This window comes from Saccopteryx bilineata, chromosome 5, assembly GCF_036850765.1.
Source record: "Saccopteryx bilineata isolate mSacBil1 chromosome 5, mSacBil1_pri_phased_curated, whole genome shotgun sequence".
Lineage (NCBI taxonomy): Eukaryota > Metazoa > Chordata > Mammalia > Chiroptera > Emballonuridae > Saccopteryx > Saccopteryx bilineata.
The window spans coordinates 66,693,685-66,717,309 of record NC_089494.1 but is presented as its reverse complement, the minus strand read 5'-3'; the positions used below and the strand labels follow the sequence as shown (position 1 = coordinate 66,717,309).

At 37.8% G+C, this 23,625-nt stretch overlaps 1 protein-coding gene and 1 pseudogene across 17 annotated transcripts in view; both read left to right on the top strand.

The window, feature by feature from the left end:
- The window catches only part of PPIG (peptidylprolyl isomerase G), a 59,597-nt gene that overhangs the window by 22,361 nt on the left and 13,611 nt on the right, over positions 1-23,625 (top strand). For 10 of the 17 annotated variants that reach the window (XM_066233807.1, XM_066233791.1, XM_066233793.1 and 7 more), the window contains 8 exons: positions 6,451-6,499; positions 6,805-6,882; positions 6,981-7,055; positions 7,433-7,540; positions 8,575-8,619; positions 11,754-11,841; positions 22,169-22,198; positions 22,290-22,429. In XM_066233807.1, coding sequence (XP_066089904.1) covers positions 6,822-6,882; positions 6,981-7,055; positions 7,433-7,540; positions 8,575-8,619; positions 11,754-11,841; positions 22,169-22,198; positions 22,290-22,429 — 547 coding nt within the window. In that variant the 5' untranslated portion in view covers positions 6,451-6,499; positions 6,805-6,821. Of the gene's footprint in view, positions 1-6,450; positions 6,500-6,787; positions 6,883-6,980; positions 7,056-7,432; positions 7,541-8,574; positions 8,620-11,753; positions 11,842-22,106; positions 22,199-22,289; positions 22,430-23,625 lie in introns of those variants that run through there. The other 7 variants (XM_066233802.1, XM_066233795.1, XM_066233806.1 and 4 more) reach the window with 3 other exon arrangements.
- LOC136307136 (U6 spliceosomal RNA) lies at positions 11,256-11,356 on the top strand (annotated as a pseudogene).

The following is a 23,625-nucleotide window of genomic DNA, read 5'->3' as shown; positions in this document are numbered from 1 at the left end:
ACATTTAATGTTGATTATATGTTGAAATAATATCTTGGACATATTGAGTTAAATAAAATATTAGAATTAACCTATTTTTACTTTTTAAAAGTATATCTACTAAAAACAAAAAAACAGCAAAACAAAAAAAAGTAAAATGTAGCTACTAAAAAATTTATAGGTTAGGGTCTTAGAATCCATGGTAAGAGATGTTGATTAAATATGCTAGTAAGACATTAGAAAATATTAGGCAGAGGAATAATGCAACAAGTTTTGTACTTTTCAAGAATCAATTAATTCTAGCCTGACCAGGTGGTGGCGCAGTGGATAGAGCGTCGGACTGGGATGCGGAAGGACCCAGGTTCGAGACCCCGAGGTCGCCAGCTTGAGCGCGGGCTCATCTGGCTTGAGCAAAAAAGCTCACCAGCTTGGACTCAAGGTCGCTGGTTCCAGCAAGGGGTTACTCGGTCTGCTGAAGGCCCGCGGTCAAGGCACATATGAGAAAGCAATCAATGAACAACTAAGAAGTCGCAACGCGCAACGAAAAACGAATGATTGATGCTTCTCATCTCTCTCCGTTCCTGTCTGTCTGTCCCTGTCTATCTCTGCCTCTGTAAAATAAATAAATAAATAAATAGTAGATGGGAAAGAATCAATTAATTCTAGTTATATTGTGGAGAGTAGACAGTACAGGACTAAGTAAAAGTAGGAAAACCAGTTAAGAGGTCTATCACTGTACTCCAGATTTTTTTCTTTAATGTAATAGTAAAGATAAAGTTTTTGGAATAATTTTTAATATTTATTTATTGATTTTGAGGGAGAAACATTAGTTTGTTCCACTTATTTATGCATTCATTGGTTGACTCTTGTTTGTACCCTGCCTGAGGATCAAAAACATGCAACCTTTGTGTGTCTGGACGATAGGGTTATTTTTGAAGTTAGTGCCAAACTGGCTTTCTAATGGTTTAGATAAGTGGTTCTCAAAGTGTGCGCCCTAGAAGATTCCAGGTGAGTCCTATGGTATTCCAGAGAAATATGTGCCCATTGACCAGAAATCCAACAGGGATTTTGGAGTTTTAGATTTTGGGGGGACACAGGTGTGGGGAATTGGCTGTAAGCTGACAGTCTGCCCAACCCCCCACCTCACTTGCCTGATTAGGTTGCAAAAGGCTGTTAAGCTGTGGTGCTGGATTGTTTACACTACCCCCCATGTTCCCAGGAAAGTCTGGAGGCAAGTTTCTTCTATCCTTTGTTTGGTGTAAAGTTAGGATGATATATATGGTGGGGGTTTTCTGCACTCAACACAATTAAGAATAAAAAGAGACGAATTCTTCAATGTATTGATGAGGAAGTGAGAGTTTGCATTTTAAATATATGCCCAAGCATTGAAGAAATCGCTAGGACACATCAGGTTCATGTTTCTAATAAACACAAGAATGAAAAACTTAACACATTTGCGCCAGGACCTGCCGAATTTATTAATCTTACTAAGAATGTATCTATATATATAAAAAGATAACTTTTTTGTCATTTTTTTATTTTTTAACCTCTCATTTTTTACAAATTCTAAAAAGCACAAGTCAAAAAATGTAACAAAAATGTTTTTTAATGTCAGAATAAATTTAATTTTGTCATTTATTTAGTTTAATTACCATAAAAGCACGCTTGGACTTTATATTTTTTTCTTTAATATTTGACTTAATTATTATAACATATTTCTCAGAAATTTGTATATTGCGCCTACAATTATTTGTAGGATTTTAAATGCGCCCCGACTTTAGCAAGTTTGAGAACCACTGGTTTAGATAATGAGCTGGGAAGAAGAATGGAACCAAAGATGATAGCAAGTTTTCAGCCTTACCAGCTGGGTTGAACAGAGAAATGTTTTCTGAGTTTTGAGAGAAATGTGGTAGAAAAATAATTTTTTTAGATACATTCTTTTTAATTAAGTACACTTTTTTAAATGTTTATTTTATTGATTTTAGAGAGGTAGGGAGAGGGAGAAATACAGGAACATCTATGTTTTGTAGATCAAACCAGCAACCACTGCATTTCAGGACGATGCTCTAACCAGCTGAGCTGTCTGGCTGTAGCTAAAGTAAACTTTTTATTGATATATAACATAGCATACCAAAAAGAGTGCAAATTCTAAGTGTAGCTCGACATTTCCCCACAGTGAATTCACCTACGTAAGCAGCACTCAGATCAAAAACAACAAACCACTATCCCAGTAGCTCCCACATGGGCTCTTAACTCCATAAATTAATGGTGGTGTTGCGATTTCAAAGTGCCGAAACTATAGGATTGTTTTTGTGCCTTAGAATTGAGAAACTTGGGAAATCATCAAAGATTGTATCTAAAGGTTGTGGGTAATTAGGGATTATTTTCTGAGCTTTTACAACTTTTGCCTGGTTTTGAAATTGGGAGTTTGTTTTTAAGAACACAGTATATAGGAAATTAACTATCATCACAAACAATTTTATATGTTTTGGGCAGTACTATATATACTATTCTCATTTTGTAAGATAGAAATCTCTACCCAGGATATTGTGGTTAAACAGGTATCACTAGAAGGATTTTTTGGAGGAAAATAAGTAAATTATTAAACTTTCTTTGAAACTTCCTTAAACCCCAAAAGTAGAGAATTTAACAAGGCCTACAAAAATTTAGAAGATAAAGGATAATCAGGTACTAAGTAGTAATCTCATATATAAAAAAAAGTGTGTGTGTGTGTATATATATATATATATATATATATATACACACACACACACACTTTTTTTTTTTTTTTTTTGTATTTTTCTGAAGTTGGAAACAGGGAGGCAGTCAGACAGACTCCCGCATGCGCCCAACCGGGATCCACCCGGCACGCCCACCAGGGGGCAATGCTCTGCCCATCTGGGGCTTCGCTCTGTTGCAACCAGAGCCATTCTAGCACCTGAGGCAGAGGCCACAGAGCCGGCCACAGAGCCATCCTCAGTGCCCGGGCCAACTTTGCTCCAGTGGAGCCTTGGCTGCAGGAGGGGAAGAAAGAGATAGAGAGGAAGGAGAGGGGGAGGGGTGGAGAAGCAGATGGGCACTTCTCCTGTGTGCCCTGGCCAGGAATCGAACCCGGAACTCCTGCATGCCAGGCCGACGCTCTACCACTGAGCCAACCGGCCAGGGCAATCTCATATATTATATTTTTAAAGATAGGGTAGTTTCTTCAGATTTATGGATTCAATGTATTCTCTTTTATTAAAATTTTTTTAAATGTATTGATTTGAAGAGAGGTAGAGAAACACTGATTTGTTGTTCCACCATTATGCATTCACTGGTTGTTTGTTTTATGTTCCCTCACCACGGATTCTCTAACCAGCTGAACTCCTCAGCCCGGGCCTCAATGTATTCTTAATTTTAAATGTGCAGGAATTAAAATTTCATACAAATAAAAAACTTTTCTTAATTTAAAAATTTAGTTTAATGGGTTGACATTGGTCAATAAAACTACATAGGTTTTAGGTAAACATTTCTGTAGCATTTGGACTGTTGATTCAATTACGTGTCTATTATTAACCCAAAGTCAAATGATTTTCCGTCACCATATATTTGTCCCTCTTTACTCCCCCCTCCACCTCCTGGTAACCACTTCATTTTTATCTATGTCTATCTATGAGTTACCAGTTTTATGTACCACCTATGTGTGAAATCTTAATGTTCTCAAGGTCTATCCATGTTGTCGTAAATGGCAATTATGTCATCATTTTTTATGGCTGAGCAGTATTTTATTTTATATATGTACCACATCTTTTTTATCCAAGTCTCTATAAAGGGACACTGGTTGTTGCTGTGTCTTGGCCACCATGAATAATGCTTCAGTGAACACGGCAGGGAAGGGGGTTGTATGTGTCTTTGCATTGCAGTGTTGTTGGTTTTTTTGGTATATACCCAGTAGGGGCATTGCTGGGTCTTATGGTAGCTCTATTCTTAATTTTGCGGGGAACTGCTATGCTATCTTCCATAATGGCTATACCAGTTTACATTTCCACCAGCAGTGAGTGGTGGATGTCCCTATGTCTCTATGACATCTCCAAGGCTTGTTATTGCTTGTCTAATTGATAACAGCCAATCTAACAGATGTGAGATGATATCTCATTGTAGTTTGTTTTTTTAGCAAGAGAGACAGAAACAGAGAGAGGGACAGATAGGGACAGACAGACAGGAAAGGAGAGAGATGAGAAGCATCAGTTCTTTGTGGCGGTACCTTAGTTGTTCATTGATTGCTCTAACATGTATGCCTTGACTGGGGCCTACAGCTGATCCAGTGACCCCCTTGCTCAAGCCAGCAACCCTACACTCAAGCTGGATAAGTCCACACTTAAGCCAGCCACCTTGGGGCTTTGAACCTGGGTCCTCAGCATCCCAGGCTGACGTTCTATCTGCTGCACCACCACCTGGTCAGGCTCATTGTAGTTTTGATTTGCATTTCTCTAGTAGCTAGGGAAGATGCACATCTTTTTATATATCTATTTATTGTTGTGTGTCTTTATGAGAGAAGTATCTGTTTAGGTCCTCTCCCCATTTTTTTTTTTAAACAGGACTTCTAATTTTATTTATTTTTTACAGAGACAGAGAGTGAGTCAGAGAGAGGGATAGACAGGGACAGACAGACAGGAACGGAGAGAGATGAGAAGCATCAATCATTAGTTTTTCATTGCGCGTTGCAACACCTTAGTTGTTCATTGATTGCTTTCTCATATGTGCCTTGACCGCGGGCCTTCAGCAGACCGAGTAAACCCTTGCTGGAGCCAGCGACCTTGGGTCCAAGCTGGTGGGCTTTTCCTCAAACCAGATGAGCCTGCACTCAAGCTGGCGACCTTGGGGTCTCGAACCCTGGTCCTCTACATCCCAGTCCGACGCTCTATCCACTGCGCCACCGCCTGGTCAGGCATCTCTCCCCATTTTTTAATTGGATTGTTTGCTTGTTTGTTGTTGAGCTTTGTGAGTTCTTTATATATTTTGTATATTAATCCCTTATTTTGTATATTAGACCTGTTTGTGAATATCAGCTCCTATTTGTTTGGCTCCTTTTTTTGTTTTGTTGCCAGTTTCTTTTGCTGTCCAGAAGCATTTTATTTTAATATCGACCCCTTCATTTATTTTTGCCTTTACTTCCCTTGCCTTTGGTGTTAAATTCATAAATTGTTCTCTATGGGCAAGATCCATAAGGTTAGTACCTATGATTTCTTCTGTGTAATTTATTATTTCAGTTTTTGTTTTTTTTTTTGCAGAGACAGAGTCAGAGAGAGGGATAGGTAGGGACAGACAGACAGGAATGGAGAGAGATGAGAAGCATCAATCATTAGTTTTTCATTGAGACACCTTAGTTGTTCACTGATTGCTTTCTCATATGTGACTTGACTGGGTGGGATTCCAGCTGAGCCAGTGACCCCCTGCTCAAGCCAGTGACTATAGGGTGATGTCTGTGATTCCGTGCTAAAGCCAGAGACCTCAGAGTTTCTAACCTGGGCCCTCAGCTTCCCAGGCTGACCCTTTATCCATTTCGCCTGGTCAGGCATACTACAGGTTTTTTTTAATGTTACCATTGGGCAAAACTGAGTAAAATGCATGCTGTATCTCTGTTATATCTTACGGCTCTATCTGAGTTGACAATTATCTCAATAAAAATTTTAATTAACTGACCAGTGGTGGGTCAGTGGAAGAGCATCAACCTGGGATACTGAGGACCCAGGTTCAAACCCTCAAGGTCTCTGCTTGAGTGCAGGCTCATCTGACTTGAGCGTGGGATCATCAATATGATTCCATGGTTGCTGGCTTGAACAAGGGGTCACTGGCTTGGCTGGAGTGCACACACGCACACATACGCACACACCGATTAAGGCATGTATGAGAAGCGGTCAATGAAACTAAAGGGCCACTTTTACAAGTTGATGCTTCACATCTCTCTCCCTTCCTGTCTGTCTCTCTCTGGCAAAAAAGAAAAAAAATTAATTAAGAATTGAAAAAGAAAGGAATTTGTTCAAGATGGGGAGGATATAGCTCTTTCAGAGCCTCACTGGAGCTAAGGTATGCACTGCTTGCTGAGCTACCAGTTTAGATAAGGTAATTTTCAGGAAAGCACACACATTTCAATTAGTCTCTTGTTCTGAACAGATGTAACTTATTTTTATAGTTTATCATTTTAGATGCTCTTCCACTAGGTTCCTTTGTTTCTTCTGCTCTTTATTTACTCTTGTCATTCTCTACTACATATTATCATTCAAATGTTTTAAATTTTTTAAGTTAATGCTTTTTCAAAAGAATGTCTGTTAAATAATAGCCATATGCCTGTAGATAAAACTATTAAATAGAGTATCTCACTTATTAGTATTTAGTGTGTCTAAACTAGCATATCAGTAAAAACTTTTTTTTTAGGGGTTTGCATGTTTTAAAGCCACCATTTTAATCAAAACTCTCATTTTTGTTTTCTAGGGCCAAAAAGGATTGGATTAGTTTGTCCTTGATTTTTCTATGTTTAAAGGTAATATGCTTGTTGAGTTCATTAGTTATACAGACTTAATACAGTTTTCTGTTTGGGGTGGCAATCTATATATTTGGTTATTAAAATAGAAATTATATTGTAGAATGGTTAAGCCTTTTTTTTAATGTTATTTCTTTTTGCCTCACAAATGCAATCTTATCTCTAAACGAATCCATATGATTTATGCCATGGAAGTAAATATTAAAGTCACTTTAAACTACATTTCTAGTTTATGCTTCACAGAATATTTTTTCAAGAAATTTATGAAAAATCTTTGTTTGCCTGAAGCTGTATTTTACTCATAGATTGAAATATTGGAGCCATGGGAATAAAGGTTCAGCGTCCACGATGTTTTTTTGACATCGCCATTAATAATCAACCAGGTATGAAGATTAATGTTCTTATTTAACATTTGTAAATGAGTATTTAATATTTTAAATTAATAAGGAAGTTTAAACCAACTATCTTTTTTTTTTTTAAGCTGGAAGAGTTGTCTTTGAATTATTTTCTGATGTGTGCCCCAAAACATGTGAGAACTTCCGATGTCTTTGTACAGGTTTGTTGCCATTCAGTTACCCTAATAGTAGTCCCTTTTTTATTTAAACATATTTTAGATTTTTTTACATATATTTTTCTCTTAATGTGCAAATTATGTAACATTGACGAGGATGTGAAAGTAATTCTTAAAAATGCTAATTGTAGTGAGATTTCGACATTGACTTTTACATTTCTGCACTCTCCAGGAAAGCCTGTGATTTTAAACATGAATTTTTAAAAAATTCCTGAGGGGAGTGAAAATTCTATAGTTTAAAAAAGTCTATGTAGTTCAAAGGAGATATATTTTACAGGGTGAAATTTTCATCATTAATTATGCTTTAATACTACCTTGATTTCTTTTCTTCTAAATAGCTTACTAATTTTTCTGTTTTATAGGTGAAAAAGGGACAGGGAAATCAACTCAGAAGCCATTGCATTATAAGAGTTGTCTCTTTCATAGAGTTGTCAAAGATTTTATGGTTCAGGGTGGTGACTTTAGTGAAGGTAAGAGTATGGTTCCTACAAAAGAAAATTATTTCTTTTTTGTTAACTATCATAGATCTCAGTGTTAGACAAATCTTAGATGTACTAGTTCAGTTTTCTTTTTACCTCACTTAGGTTTTTTCTTTGTCTTATTTTTGTGGGTTGTTTTTATTTTATTTTCTTCTGGGTTTTTTGTTTGTTATTTTTTAAACTTTTTTGTTGTTTTTTTCACCCCACCTTTTTTGCTCTAACAATTAGAACTACTCATAGAAATAGATTAAAAGAAAGAAGCATAGGAAATAATGTCATCTTTGATTCATGAAGTCATTTCAGAAATTTGCTTCAGGATAAAAAACAAAGTACTGTGTTCATCTTTTAGTACAGTATATGTGTTTGATTTTTGTCACAGTTAATAAACCTTAACTACAAAATAGTTATACTTATTTAATTATAAAAACATTGAAATTATATTTAAAGGATACATTGAAAAAATGTCAGTAATTTCTATTTAAAAATTACATAGTAGTAATCATGAGAGCCTGATTGTTTCCCCCCCTTTTTTTTCCACTACCTTAACAGATTTTTGTCATATTCTCACTATTGTATCATAAGGGAAAGAAAATAATTTGGGATCTTGTCAAAATTAATAATATGATTTGCTGTGAACCTTTGTTACTGATTCAGAGTCTTCTAATCACTTCTAAGCATTAATTTTTTTTTTTTTTTTTTTTTTGGTGACAGGAATAGGTAAGGACAGACAGGAAGGGAGAGAGATGAGAAGCATTAAATCTTTGTTGCATCACGTTAGTTGTTTATTGATTGCTTTCTCATATGTGCCTTGATGGGGGGGTCAGCAGACCAAATGACCCCTTGCTCAAGCCAGATGGGCCCATGCTCAAGCCGGCGACCATGGGTCTTCCATGTCCCAGTTCGACACTCTATCCACTGCTCCACCACCTGGTCAACTAGTTTTCTAAGAATTTTGTTTAGATATCATCACCCTCAAGTAGATTATTATCTTGAGAGTTCTAAGAGTTCATGTTTTTCATTCCTAGGAAATGGACGAGGAGGAGAATCTATTTATGGAGGATTCTTTGAAGGTAAAAATGTGTCCTTTTATTTTAAATTATGTTTTTAATGTTTTGTATGTAATGTTTTATATTTGATTTTTCTCTATTGAGTCAATAAGATTATTCATTAAACAATCTAAACTGTCCATCTACGTTCAACTACTCTAAAGGTAAACTTTCTCATGAAAAATTTCATAATATAGACTTTATAGAGTAAAGATTTTTGGGGGGGGTCTAGGACATTCATATATCATATGAAGAATTTTAATGATGTATAATAAACTCTTAGAGTTATAATGCTAGTATGGGAACTTCCATAGCTTGATCTCAATCCTTTAAAAAAATTTTTAAAGCAATTAAACTTTTAATTGAACTATAGTTAGTTGACATACATTGTTATATTAGTTTCAGATGTACAACATAGTGATTTGACATTTAAATACCTTTAGAAGTGGTCACGACATTATCTGTCACCATACCAAGTTATTACAGTGTTACTGACTGTTCCTTATGCTGTATATTACATCTCCATAACTTACATATTTTATAACTATAATTCTGTACCTCTTAATCCCCTTCACCTATTTTACCTCTCCTCCAACCTCCCCCCCATTCTGACAGTCATTAGTTCTCTGTATTTATGAGTCTGTTTCTGTTTTGCTTTGTTCATTCGTTTTGCTTTTTAGATACCACATATAAGTGAAGTCATACGATATTTGTCTTTTCTCTGTCTGACTTAACTTAGCATAATACTGACTATTTCCATCTATGCTGTCCCAAATGGCAAGATTTCTTTTTTTCTTCAATTTTTCCATTGGTAAAGCGTCGGCCTGGCGTGCAGGAATCCCAGGTTTGATTCCCGGCCAGGGCACACAGGAGAAGCGCCCATCTGCTTCTCCACCCCTCCCCCTCTCCTTCCTCTCTGTCTCTCTCTTCCCCTCCTGCAGCCAAGGCTCCATTGGAGCAAAGTTGGTCCAGGCGCTGAGGATGGCTCTATGGCCTCCACCTCAGGCGCTAGAATGGCTCTGGTTGCAGCAGAGCAACGCCCCAGATGGGCAGAGCATCACCCCCTGGTGGGCATGCTGGTTGGATCCCGGTCGGGCTCATGCGAGAGTCTGTCTGACTGCCTCCCCGTTTCCAACTTCAGAAAAATACCCCCCCAAAATAAAAAATAAATAAAATTCTTATCTTTCAAAAAAAAAAACAAAAAAAAAGTTTACTGCCTATGTCTTCTTTTGGGAGTTTTATGGTTTTTATCTTACACTTAAGTTATTAATTCATTGAGTTCATTTTTCTATATTGTGTAAGTAAGTAGCCTAGTTTCCCTTTTTTGCTTGTTTCTGTCCAGTTTTTCCATCACCGTTTATTGAAGAGACTCCCAAATGTGTGTATCTGCCTCCTTTGTCATGTATTAACTGACCATTTAAGCGTGGATTTATTTCTAGACTTTATTTTGTTCTATCGATCTATGTATCTGTTTTTATGCTAGACTCATAGTGTTTTGATTATCATTGCTTTATAGTTAGTTTGAAATTAGGGAGCATAATAATCTCTAGTATTGTTCTTTCTCAAGGTTGCTCTGCTAGCTGGAGTATTTTCCATAAAAATTTTAGGATTGTTTTAGTTCTGTGAAAAAAATGCCATTGGTATTTTACATTAAATCTATATATTGCTTTGGGCAGGAGATATTTTAACAGTATTGAATTTTTTAGTCCATGAGCATGGTATATTTTTTTATTTGTGTCATGGTCAGTTTCTTTCATCAATTCCTTAAAGTTTGTACAGGTCTTTCACCTGCTTGGTTAAATTTATTCCAAGGTATTTGGTTTTTTTGATGCAATTGTAAATGGGATTATTTTTTTATTTTTCTTTCTGATAATTCATTATTAACGTATAGGAACATAACAGTTTTTTGTATATTAATTTTTTTTAACTTTACGAATTCATTTATGCTAATTTTTTTGTTAGGGACTTCATGCTTCTCTATATATGTACTATCATGTCATCTGCAAATTGTAACAGTTTTACTTCTGTTCCAATTTGGATGCCTTTTATTTGTTTCCTTGCATATATGCTCTGGGCAGCTCCCCTAATACTGCGCTGAATAAAAGTGGTAAGAGTGGCATCTTTGTCTTGTTCCTGATCTTTGAGGGAAAGCTTTCAGGCTTTTCCCATTGAGTATGATGTTATTGTGGGTTTATCACACGTGGCCTTTATTATACTGAGATGTGTTCCCTCTGTATTCACTTTGTCGAGTTTTTATCTTAACTGGATATTGAATGATCTTAAACTTTATTAAAAGAGATTCAACAGTATATCTTAGTAACAGTGGGTTCATTTTTCTATGAAGATTTTTTTAAAACTCTGATATTCTAAAATTTAGCTATAACGTTTTTCCCAAATTTAAGTTTTCTCATTAGAATTTTTAATTGATGTGAAGATCACTTGAAAGACTATAAACGTGAATGGAAATATTTCATTCATTTGGGATTCAGTGAATTTTTTTCAAATTTTACTTGCTTAGTTCTCACTCTAATCCAATATTGGAATGCTAGCTGCTGACTTTGCAATAAGTGATGCTGTGTTACAGAGATTAAGTTCATGAGGATATCTCTGTGCTCAGAATAATATTTGTCCTTTTGTGCTCAGAAATGAAATAAATGGTGGTCACCCCAGTGGCACATACACTAAAGTTGGAACAATACAGAGATTATCGTGAGTCCTGCACAAGGATGACACACAAATATGTGAAGCATTCCATATTTTTAATTCTCCTTTAAAAAAAAATAAATGAAATATAAAAGAATTTTGTCTGGATTCTTTCTCTTGGTTTTTAGGGGAGTTTCATTTTTTGTTTAAATAAGCAAAGGAAGTTGTATTGTCTTTTCCCAAAAAAATGTAAAGGACAAATGTAAATGGAAAGAAAGTGGGTTGATAGAATATTTGGAATTTATAGCAAGGGATTGAAAATTAGAAAAATTTTAATCTAAAAGGATGGAAGAGGGAATTGGTTAATATTTGATTCTTATTTTAACCTGACTTGTCTAAATTTCATCTGGTACTAAAAAGCACATGATATGAACAGAAGATCTGAAGAGGAGTGAAAATGACTTCTAGGAGTAGTTTATGCCTCTAATGTAACTGAAAACTTTGCTTCTCTATAGATGAGAGTTTTGCTGTTAAACACAACAAAGAATTTCTCTTATCAATGGCCAACAGAGGAAAGGATACAAATGGTTCACAGTTTTTCATGTAAGTATTTATGATCTGATACCTTACAATATTCCTCTTTTGGTATGTCATTTCTTTGTATGTCTACCCTTGATCCTTAACAAGTGGAGGAGATCCCCATAAGTGGGATAATTTTTGAAGGAAGAAGAACAAAGAATTGCTGAAAAAGGGAATCTTGTTGAAAGTGAAGTTCTGCTAAAGTTTTCAAATTATGAAAACGAGTCAAGACAGGAGCCAGCTTGAAGGGTAGCGTTTTCACTGTACATATTCGGACAATTTGACCATCAAAATAGGAATCCAGGAGTCTATACAGATATAAAAAAATGAGGGAATAATGGGAGGAGTAAAAGCTGTTCCTTAGTAGAATGTCAGCTCGTAAATGTAAAAGGAATGATAGAGTAGAAAAATCACCATTTGGCAGTCATCTCAGTAATTGATTCACGGAAGAATTATCTATTGGTGGTAAATTTAGAAGGCATTTTTTAAAAATTTATTTTAAAGAAACAGAAACATAGATTTGTTCTACCTATATGCATGAAAAAAAATTTTTTTTATTGATTTTAGAGAGAGTGAAAGAGAAAAGAAAGTGGAGAGGAGTAGAAAGCATCAACTCGTAGTAGTTGCTTATTGTATGTGCCTTGACCAGTCAAGCCAGGGGTTTCAAACAGGATGACCTCAGGATTACAAGTCAATGCTTTATTCACTGCACCACCACAGGTCAGGCCTATATGCATTTTTTTAATGCATTTATTGGTTCTTGTATGTGCCCTAAGGATCAAACTCATAATCTTGGCATATCCAGATGACCCTCTAACCCAGTGGTAGTCAACCTGGTCCCTACCACCCACTAGTGGGTGTTCCAGCTTTCATGGTGGGCGGTAGCAGAGCAACCAAAGTATAAATAAAAAGATAGCTTTAACTATAGTAAGTTGTTTTATAAAGATTTATTCTGCCAAACTTGGCAAAAATCTGACATAAAGTACTTGGTAAGTAATTATTATTATATGCTTTAACTTGCTGTAACTCTGCTTTATAAATTTTATAAAGTAAAGTTACTTCCCTACTTTATAAATCACCATTACTGTGGAACCGGTGGGTGGTTAGAAAATTTTACTAACAGAGATACAAAAGTGGGTGATAGGTATAAAAAGGTTGACTACCCCTGCTCTAACCAATTGAGCTACCTACCTGGCCAACCTAGAAAATATATTTAACAAGGATCAGGATTTTTTCATAGAGTATCTCTCCATAAATTACGTAATTGCAAAGTAAAATACAGTCAATCCTCATTATCAAAGATTCTGTATTTGTGAATTTGCCTGTTCACTAAAATATATCTGTAACCCCAAAGTCAGTACTGCTGATGTTTTCCATTTCTAACTACAAAACATTGTGACGAGGGCTCTTGTCAGTAGTAGAGGACATATTTTCTCTGTTTCAGGAGCCTTAAACTCTCCTGGTCTCAGAACTTAATCTTTCAGTACCATGTGTAGTCTAGCATTTTCTTAGTCCAATGTTTGTAACACTTTTTCTGTTTTTTAATTTTTTTTATTTTTAGAGTCGGGGAGAGATTAGAAACATCAACTTATAGTTGGTTCACTTTAGTAGTTCATTGATTGCTTTTCATATGTGCCTTGTCTGGGGGGTTCCAGCAGACTCAGTGACCCCTTGCTCAAGCCAGCAATCTTGGAATCATGTTGATGATCCTGCACTCAAGTTGGCAAGCCTTTGCTCAAGCCCACGAGTCTGCACTTAAGCCAGTGACCTTGGGGTTTCAAACTCGGGAACCTCAGTGTTTCTGGTCAACATTCTTATCCATTGTGCCCACCAGTCAGGCAATAACTCTCTTCTTCAACAGTGGAAAATCTGGCTTCCCATTACCTTCAATGTTTCTACTCATTTGCTGAATCCTAAAACAAACAAAAAAAACTATCCTATATCACTGGAAAGTAACCTATTAACTAGAGTTCATCACCTATTAATAGCTATTTTTGTCTTTTGACAGAGAGTAAATATGTAGTTAAAATACTCTGTTCACAAAAATTAGGGGATATTTTATCACTTCATATTTATTTTGAAATATCCCTAATTTTTGTGAGCAGTATATTATATGTTTAAAAGTTACTTGGGCCCTGGCTGGTTGGCTCAGTGGTAGAGCATTGGCCCAGCATATCAGTGTCCCAGGTTCAATTACTGGTTGGGACACACAGGAGAAGCAACTATCTGCTTTCTTACCATGTCTTGATTGGTTTGAGCACCCTTCGCCTCAGACACTAAAAATAGCTCGGTTGGGAGCGTGGCCCCAGATGAGCAGAACATTGGCCTCAGTCAGGGGTTGTGGGTGGATCCAGGTCAGAGCACATGTGCGAATCTGTCTGTCTCCCCTCCTGTCACTTGGAAAAGAAGAAAAAAAAGTTACTTGAAATAGTAATTTTTAATGTAAATTTTATGTGGTTTTATGACTCAAAACTACTAGGTTAATTTGTTTCTTACTGTATTTCATTTTGTTCTCCCTCTAACCATATTTTTTTCTTTTTAAATCATTTTCTAATCACCATTGACATACATTATTATAATAGTTTCAGGTATATTATCCCAGTGATTAGATATTATATAACTTGACATGATACATAGTTACTAGAATATTATTGACTGTATTTCTTATGCTGTTGTTTATATCCCTGTGACTATTCTGTAACAACTAATTTGTACTTCTTAGTCCCTTCACCGTTTTCACCCATCCCCCAGTTTCTGTCCCATCTGGAAACCCTCAAAATGTTCTCTGTATCTATGAGTCTGTTTCTGTTCTGCTTCTTCATTTATTTTGTCTTTTTAGATTCAATTGTCAATATGTATTTTTTGCCATTTTATTGTTCATATTTTTTGCCTCTTTTTCTTAAAATCCTTTAACATTTTATATCATACTAATTTAGTGGTGATGAACTCCTTGAACTTTTCCTTGTCTGAGAAGCTCTTTGAATTAAAGGATAGCTTTTCTAGGTAGAGTAGTCTTGGTTGTAGGTCCTTGCTTTTTATCACTTTGAATATTTCTTGCCAATCCCTTCTGGCCTGCAAAGTTCTGTTGAAAAATCAACCTACAGTCTTGTGGGAGCTCCCTTGTAGGTAACTAACTTTGTTTCTCCTGATGATTTTAAGATTCTCTGTCTTTATCCTTTTGCATTTTAATTATATGTCTTGGTGTGGGCCTCTTTGGGTTCATCTTGTTTGGAACTCTGTGCTTCTTGGACTTTATGACTATTTCCTTCAGCAAGTTAGGGGAGCTCTCTGTCATTTTTTTAAAACAGGTTTTTAATTTCAGGCTTGTTCTCTTCTCTTTCCAGCACCCCTGTGATGCAAATGTGGCATTTAAGTTGTCCCAGAGGCTCCTTATACTGCTATCCTTACTCTTTTGGATTCTTTCTTTATTTTGCTGTTCTGATTGGTATTGTTGCTTCCTTATTTTCCTAATTGGTGATTTGATTCTCAGCTTCATCTACTCTACTATAGGTGACCTGTAAATTAATCTTCATTTCAGTTAGTGTAGTCTTTATTTCTGCTTGTTCCTTTTTTTATGCTATTGAGGTTCTCACTAAGTTCATTGACCATCCTTATAACTAGTGTTTTGAACTCTGCATCTAGTAGATTGCTTGTCTCCCTGTTGTTTAGTTCTTTTTCTGGAGTTCTACTCTTTCATTTGGGATGTTTCTTTGTCTCATTTGGCTAATTCCCTGTGTTTGTTTCTGTGTATTAGATAGAACTGGTACATCTCCCAGGCTTGATAGAGTGGCTAATGTAGGTGTTCTGTAAGGTTCAGTGGCACAACCTCCCCAGTCATCCAAGCTGGGCACTCCAGGTGCATCCCTACCATGTGGGCTGCGTATATCTTTTGTTGTAGTTGAGCCTTGATTGCTGTTGGCACACCAGTGGAGGGATTTATCCCCAGGCCAATCAGCTGAAAGGACTGGCTGCAGTCACCAACCACTATGGAGAATTAGCTTGTGCAGGGACCCACATTATACAGCAGGAATTTTTTTCAGCTGGGCTTTGAAGCTCATGGATCTGCCCCTGCTCTCTGTCACTTGTGGGGGTGGTTTGGTAGTGATACTTTGATGTAGTCTGAAGCTGTCCACTGAATGCACTGGTTCCGAGACCTCCGGGTGGTGCAGGCTACCTGGCATGAGCTACAGAGTGAACTGCAGAGCTACTGCTTGTACGCTGGGCTTGGATGTACCAAGGCAAGGCCAAGCTTTGAACCAGAGCTTGCTGCTGCTAACGCCGTGTCTGGGACCACTTAGTAAGAGATATGGGTCATGATGAGGGCAGATGTTGCTTGTTTGAGAGATTTTAGGAAAATCTGAAGCTTGAACCAAGAGAGGTCATTTATATGAAAAAGCCACTGGAAGCAGCTTGGGTGGTCCAGAATGTTGGGTGGTCAGGTCTCAGGGATCACTAGGGTGGGACTAAAAGTGTTAGGTTGATGGAGACTCAGATATGGTACCTACTGCCAGCCCTGTATGGGGAGGAATTAGAAAAGGAAAAATGGCTTTTTTGGACTTTATGACTATTTCCTTCAATAGGTTAGGGGAGTTCTCTGTCATTTTTTTAAAACGGGTTTTTAATTTCAGGTTTTAAAGCTGCTGCCACCCTCCCCCTGACCCCCCAGCTTGTCCTGATGCCAGCAGTTCAGTTCTTTCTAGTTTGTCCCTGGTGTCTATCAAGCTAATGCCCTAGTGCTGCAGCTCAGAGGGGATGAGTCAAAGCAGGTCTGTGCATGGGCCCTTTATAGGAACACCCTGGGACTTCAGCAACCCTCCGTTTCCCTCAGCCTCATTCTAGTTTTTACAGCCGGAAGTTATGAGAACTCTTCCTGGCACTAGAACCCTGGGCTGTGGAGTCTAGTGTGGGCCTGGGGCCCCTTGCCCCTCAGGGATACCTCTGCAGGTGAGGTGCCCCTCCCAGTTTTTATCCACCACACATGGGTGTGAGACCAGCCCAGTCAGCGCCTCCTCCCCTCCTACAAGTCTCAGTATGGCTTCTTGAATTTCCTAGTTGTAGGACTTCCATTCAGGCAGATTCCAGGTGCTTCTGAAAGATTGTTCTGTAGTTTTGTTGTAATTTTTTGTGGTTTGAGAAGAGGCAAGTACCGCATTCACCTAACACCACCATTTTAAGTGGAAGCCTCCACCCCCTTATTTGAGTTTCTAGAATGTTAACGTGATTCCAAATGTCAAAACGAAGAATTTCCTTGAACTATTTACTCTCACCTGATTCTTCACATCATTCCCATTCCTGTTTATTCACCCAGTTTCCACCCATCAATACTAGTAACCAAACTCATTTGTTTCTGGTTTATCTTCCTATATTTCTCTTTGCAAACATAAGCACAGATATGTATATTTTTCTTATTTTTCTTTTTATTTACGCAGTAGATAGCATATTATATATAATGTTTTGCTCTTTGTACTTAACAGTGTGTTCTGGAAATCACTCCATATCATAGTACTCTTATGTATGTTTACAGGATGGTGCAGAAGTAGACTTATAGTTATTTATATGGAAAATAATACAATAATAAATAATAGTATAAGAATAAACTGTTTTGTGTACTCACAACTTTCTTCAAATTGTTGTAGTGAAAAAAAAATTGTCGCCTGACCTGTGGTGGCGCAGTGGATAAAGTGTTGACCTGGAAATGCTGAGGTTGCCGGTTCAAAACCCTGGGCTTGCCTGGTCAAGGCACATATGGGAGTTGATGCTTCCAGCTCCTCCCCACCTTCTCTCTCTGTCTCTCTCTCCTCTCTCTCTCCCTCTCTGTCTCTCTCCATTTCTCTCTCCTCTCTAAAATGAATAAATAAAATAAAAAAAAAAGATTTAAAAAAAAATTGTTGTAGTGAACCTTGTACCTATTATTTGATGTATTATAATTATTTCTTTTATATAAATTGCTCCTAGAAATTTACTTACTGAAATGTTTACATACATTTGTCTTTCCACATACATTGCTGCATTGACTTCCAAAAGGAAGTATAGTTTAGGCCCTGGCCGGTTGGCTCAGCGGTAGAGCGTCGGCCTAGCGTGCGGAGGACCCGGGTTCGATTCCAGCCAGGGCACACAGGAGAAGCGCCCATTTGCTTCTCCACCCCTCCGCTGCGCTTTCCTCTCTGTCTCTCTCCTCCCCTCCCGCAGCCGAGGCTCCATTGGAGCAAAGATGGCCCGGGCGTTGGGGATGGCTCTGTGGCCTCTGCCTCAGGCGCTAGAGTGGCTCTGGTCGCAACATGGCGACGCCCAGGATGGGCAGAGCATCGCCCCCTGGTGGGCAGAGCATCGCCCCTGGTGGGCGTGCCGGGTGGATCCCGGTCGGGCGCATGCGGGAGTCTGTCTGACTGTCTCTCCCTGTTTCCAGCTTCAGAAAAATGGAAAAAAAAAAAAAAAAAAAGTATAGTTTAGTATCAGCAGTAAGTGGCAGTTTTACTAGATCTTTAACAACACTGAGTGTTATAATTAATTTTGCTTTATTTAGGTAAAATTCTTTCTGTGCTAACCAAAATCCTTATTAAGTTCATAAAATCTTTCCAGTTATATTCTCTGAATCTTCCCTCTACGTTTTACTTTCTCTCATCTCTTTCCAGTTCTACATAACCCTTTACTTCACCTGTATTCTGTAATTTTTTAAAGAAAGCAACCTCAGTTTTTTATTTGAAATTTTTTTTTTTTTTGTATTTTTCTGAAGCTGGAAACGGGGAGAGACAGTCAGACAGACTCCCGCATGCGCCCGACCGGGATCCACCCGGCACACCCACCAGGGGCGTCGCTCTGCCCACCAGGGGGCGATGCTCTGCCCCTCCGGGGCGTCGCTCCGCCGCGACCAGAGCCACTCCAGCACCTGGGGCAGAGGCCAAGGAGCCATCCCCAGCGCCCGGGCCATCTTTGCTCCAATGGAGCCTTGGCTGCGGGAGGGGAAGAGAGAGACAGAGAGGAAGGAGGGGGGGCGGGGGTGGAGAAGCAAATGGGCGCTTCTCCTATGTGCCCTGGCCGGGATCGAACCCGGGTCCCCCGCACGCCAGGCCGACGCTCTACCGCTGAGCCAACCGGCCAGGGCCTATTTGAAAATTTTTTAAATGTTGATTATAGCCTGACCGGGTAGTGGTGGATTGGATAGAGCGTCGACTAGCTTGAGCCCAGGATCATAGACATGACCCCATGGTCGCTGGTTTGACCCCATGGTCCCTGGCTTGAAGCCCAAGGTTGCTGGCTTGAGCAAGGAAGGAGTCACTCGCTCTGCTATAGCCCCCACCCCCACCCCCCGGTCAAGGCACATATGAGAAAGCAGTCAGTGGACAACTAAGGTGCTGCAACTACGAGTTGATGCTTCTCATCTCTCTCCCTTCCTGTCTGTTTCTCTCTCTTCTCTTTCCTCCCTCTCTCGTTTAAAAAATAAAAAAGCATAGAAATGCTGAGGTTGCTGGTTCGAAACCCTGGGCTTGCCTGGTCGAGGCACATATGGGAGTTGATGCTTCCAGCTCCTCCCCCCTTCTCTCTCTCTGTCTCTCCTCTCTCTCTCTCTATCTCTCTCTCTCTGTCTTTCCCTCTCCTCTCTAAAATGAATAAATTAAAAAAATAAATAAAAAAATAAAAAAGTTGGTTATATATAAAATTTTGCCATTTTAACCTTTTGTAAGTATACAGTTCAATGGTGTTACATTATAGTGCTATGTAACTATCACCACTATTTTCAAAACTATAGTATTTTATTATCCCAGAGAATAACCATTTTCCTTTTCCTAAGCCCCTTTACACTTCTATTCCACTTTCCGTCTCTATGAATTTGCTTATTCTAGTTATAAGTGGATCACACAGTTTGTCTTTTTGTGTCTGGATTATTTCATTTAACTTGTTTTTAAGGTTCATTCATATTGCAGCATGTATCAAAACTTCATTCCTTTTTATGGCTATCACTTCATTATATGTACATACCACATTTTGTTCATCTGTTGATGGTCATTAAGTTGGTTTCACCTTTTGGCTATTGTGAACTATGCTGCAGAGGACATTGGCATACACATATTTGTTTGAGTCCCGTTTTTAATTCTTTTGGATATATGCCTAGGGGTAGAACTGTTGAATCATGTGGTAATTTACATAGCTTTTTGAGGACGTATCAAAATGTTTTCCACAGTGGTTGCATCATTTTATGTTCCCACCAGCATTGTACAAGAGTTCCCATTTTTCCATATCCTCATCAACATACTTTCTTTACTGATCTGAGAATGACCATGAAAAGTACTGTGAGATTGCTTTAGAAATTAAAAATTCTAGTAAGCCATTGAACTTGCATATATAGTATCTTTGAAGTGAGAATTGAGTATATCTAGATACAAATAATATACTATATATAGTGAATATAATGTAATACAAATACATATATGGTGTACATCTATGGTCTTACCTTTCTGGGTGCCTTTAGCACCTTCCAGTGAGCATAGCTGTTACAATGGGGAAACAATAGGTTTTTAATTTGAAAAGGTGACATTTTAAAAATACATGTACTATTAGTTAGAAATATTTTTAGTAGTTTTGTGTGCGCTTTAACCAAAAGTTGGCTTAAATTGTATTCCTTCTGTCTTTTTTGATAAGGTTTTTGATTTTTTTATTTTTGTGGTAGAGATATAGAGAGACTCAAACAGAGGGACAGATAGGGACAGACAGGAAGGGAGATGAGAAACATCAATTCTTCATTGCGGCTCCTTAGTTGTTCATTGATTGATTTCTCATATATGCCTTAACTGAGGGGCTACAGCAGACCAAGTGACCCCTTGCTTGAGCCAGCGACCTTGGGCTCGAGCTGGTGAGCTTTGCTCAAACCCAGATGAGTCCACACTCAAGCTGGCGACCTCAGGGTCTCGAACTTGGGTCCTCCTCATCCCAGTCCGACACTGTATCCACTGTGCCACCACCTGGTCAGGCAAGGTTGTTTTTTTTATTTTTAATAATAGTTTTTTAATTAAGTAAGAGGCAAGGAGGCAAAGAGACAGACTTCTCCTGCATGTGCCCCGACAGGGATTCACCCAGCAAGCCCCCTACCAAGCGATGCTCTGCCCATCTGGGGTGTTGCTCCATTAGCTCTGCAATGAAGCTATTTTAGCATCTGAGGCAAGGCCATGGAGCCATCCTCAGCGCCTGGGGCCAACTTGCTAATACCATTTCATCCGTGGCTTCAGGAAGGGAAGAGAGAGAGAGAGAGAGAGAGAGAGAGAAAGAAAAAAGGAGAGCAGGTAGGGTGGAGAAGCAAGATGGTTGCTTCTCCTATGTATGCTGACTGGGAATCAAACCCGGGACTTCCACACACCAGGCTGATGCTCTACTGCTGAGCCAACTGGCCAGGGCTTAATAATAAATCTTAGACAATGCCCATCTTCAATTTATTATACTAGTAATTTTAGTAAGCTACTCAAGTAGCAGCCTTCTTAACTATAAAGATTTCAAGGCTGATAAGGAAAAGGAAAGAATTTTTAAAAATTATTTCATTTGTGGCCCTGGCTGGTTCGCTCAGTTGGTTAAGAGAATCATCCCAAAATGACAAGGTTGTGGGTTAGATCCTCATACACGGGAAGCAGCCAACAAATGCACAAACTCAAAGAGCTACAGGTCTTAGGCAAGTAACATAAGCAAGTAAAGACTCCTAGGACAAGATATTAAACTGATAATCCTTGTATTAAAGAAGATAAGGATTTTTAGCCTGGCCAATTATTTCCATGTGCCAGGTACCACATTTTTCAGGTCTCCAAAAGGTCTTAAATCTGGATTTTTATGTAAAAGTATCCAGAATTTTAAATGTTGACAAGTAACATAATTTATAAACACTACATGTATCATCATTTCTATTCAGCTTCAACAGTAAATGTGTGAAAGCCATCCAGTATAATCTGTGCTATAACTGTTTAAAATGTTAAGATTAAAAGCAGTTGTTAAACCCATCAACTAGTGGGATGATTTGATAAATTTTGGTGTGTCCATATAAATAGAACATTCTACAACCATGAATATTCACATGCAAAAAACATATAGATGGATAGAAGTAATGCCAAAATGTTAACTTTAAATAAATACATGTAAGTTTTTAACAATGTGTGATTTTTTATAATCAGAACAAGTTTATGAAAATTCATTATGTGGAAAACATCTTGCTCTCTTATCTACTTAAGGTTAATGTAATACTAGTCTATTATGTTAGGATTTGTTTGTTTGCAACTTTGTTTCCAATGCAGTTATTTTCTTTTCCTTTTTAGAGATGCTAACTTTGTTTTTCTCTGACTTTGTTTTTATTCTTCTGTCTGATGATTTCCAAAAGAACAACGAAACCAACTCCTCATTTAGATGGGTAAAGATCATTTTAATTAATTTTATAACCTACTTTAACTTAATATTAAAATAAGAAGCTTTTATTTAATCACTTTTACTTGACTCTTTAGGCATCATGTTGTTTTTGGACAAGTGATTTCTGGTCAAGAAGTTGTGAGGGAGATAGAAAACCAGAAAACAGACGCAGCTAGCAAACCATTTGCTGAGGTGCGGATACTCAGTTGTGGAGAGCTAGTTCCCAAATCTAAAGGTAAGAGCAAATACATATTTCTGGTATTCTTATGCATATAAAACAAGCAGACACTCTAAATATTTGGCATAAGAGTCACTCTAAAGTAAATATGAATATGAGGTTTTTGTGTTTTGAATATGTTTTTATATTATCTAAATGTTTTATCTTCATCGTTTGTTCATTTACTACAGAATCATTTAACTTTTTACTATTAGTTTGCAGTAATTTATCCTGCTTCCACATTTTTTATGGAATTTTTTTAATTGTTTAAATAGCATGGGAAATAGATAACTTTTCCAGCGAAAGAGAGTGGACAATTGAAGAGACTAACATGGTTTAAGAAACTTTAGAGTCCTGGCCAGTAGCTCAGTCAGTTAAGAGCATTGTCCCAAAATGACAAGGTTGAGAGTTTGATCCCTGGTCAGGGCACACACATGAAGCAACCAAAGAATGCACAACTGAGTGGAACAGCAAATAAACGTTTCCCTTCCCCCTCCTCTCTCTCTCCCTCTCTCTGTCTCTCTTTAAAAAAATAAAATAAATGGAAATTGAGCCCTGGCCGGATAGCTTTTTTTCTCCTCAATTCTTATAAGACAAATGTTAGACTTTTTTGTTTATTGTCCTACAGATATCTCTGACTCTGTTCATCTTTTATTATATTTTTCTGATGTTGAGAGTGATAATTTCTATTGGTCTATCTTCTGGTTCACTAACACGTTGCTCTGTCATCTCCTCTCTGTTATTAAGCACATTTAGTGAGGTTATTGTACTAAGTTGTGATTTTTCTGGTTCTTGGTATTAATAGTGAATTATTTATTTATTTGGGGGGATTTCCTGGACATTTGAGATATTATAAGACTCTGAATTCTGTTCATCTTTTCTTTTTTATCAAGCACTTTATTTAGGTTTAGCATGTAGGGCCTGGCCTATGTGGGTTTGTGGACTGTGGTTTCAATAATAATTTCGTTCTCAGAGTGCTCTTCTGGTGTGCTTCATTTGTGTGCTACCGAGGGACCCTACTGTAAACTTCAGTGTATTCAACACTATACAGTTTAATTCTCAAACCTTTTGCTATATTAGTTTGGGTCTGTTTCACTTGGTCAGCCCAGAACTTCCTATGTGTTTAAACCATCCCTTTCTCTAGCTTACTTTTCTCTGAAATTCATGCCACTTGCCATTGTAGGGATAGGCTTCCCACATGATACCCACTGACA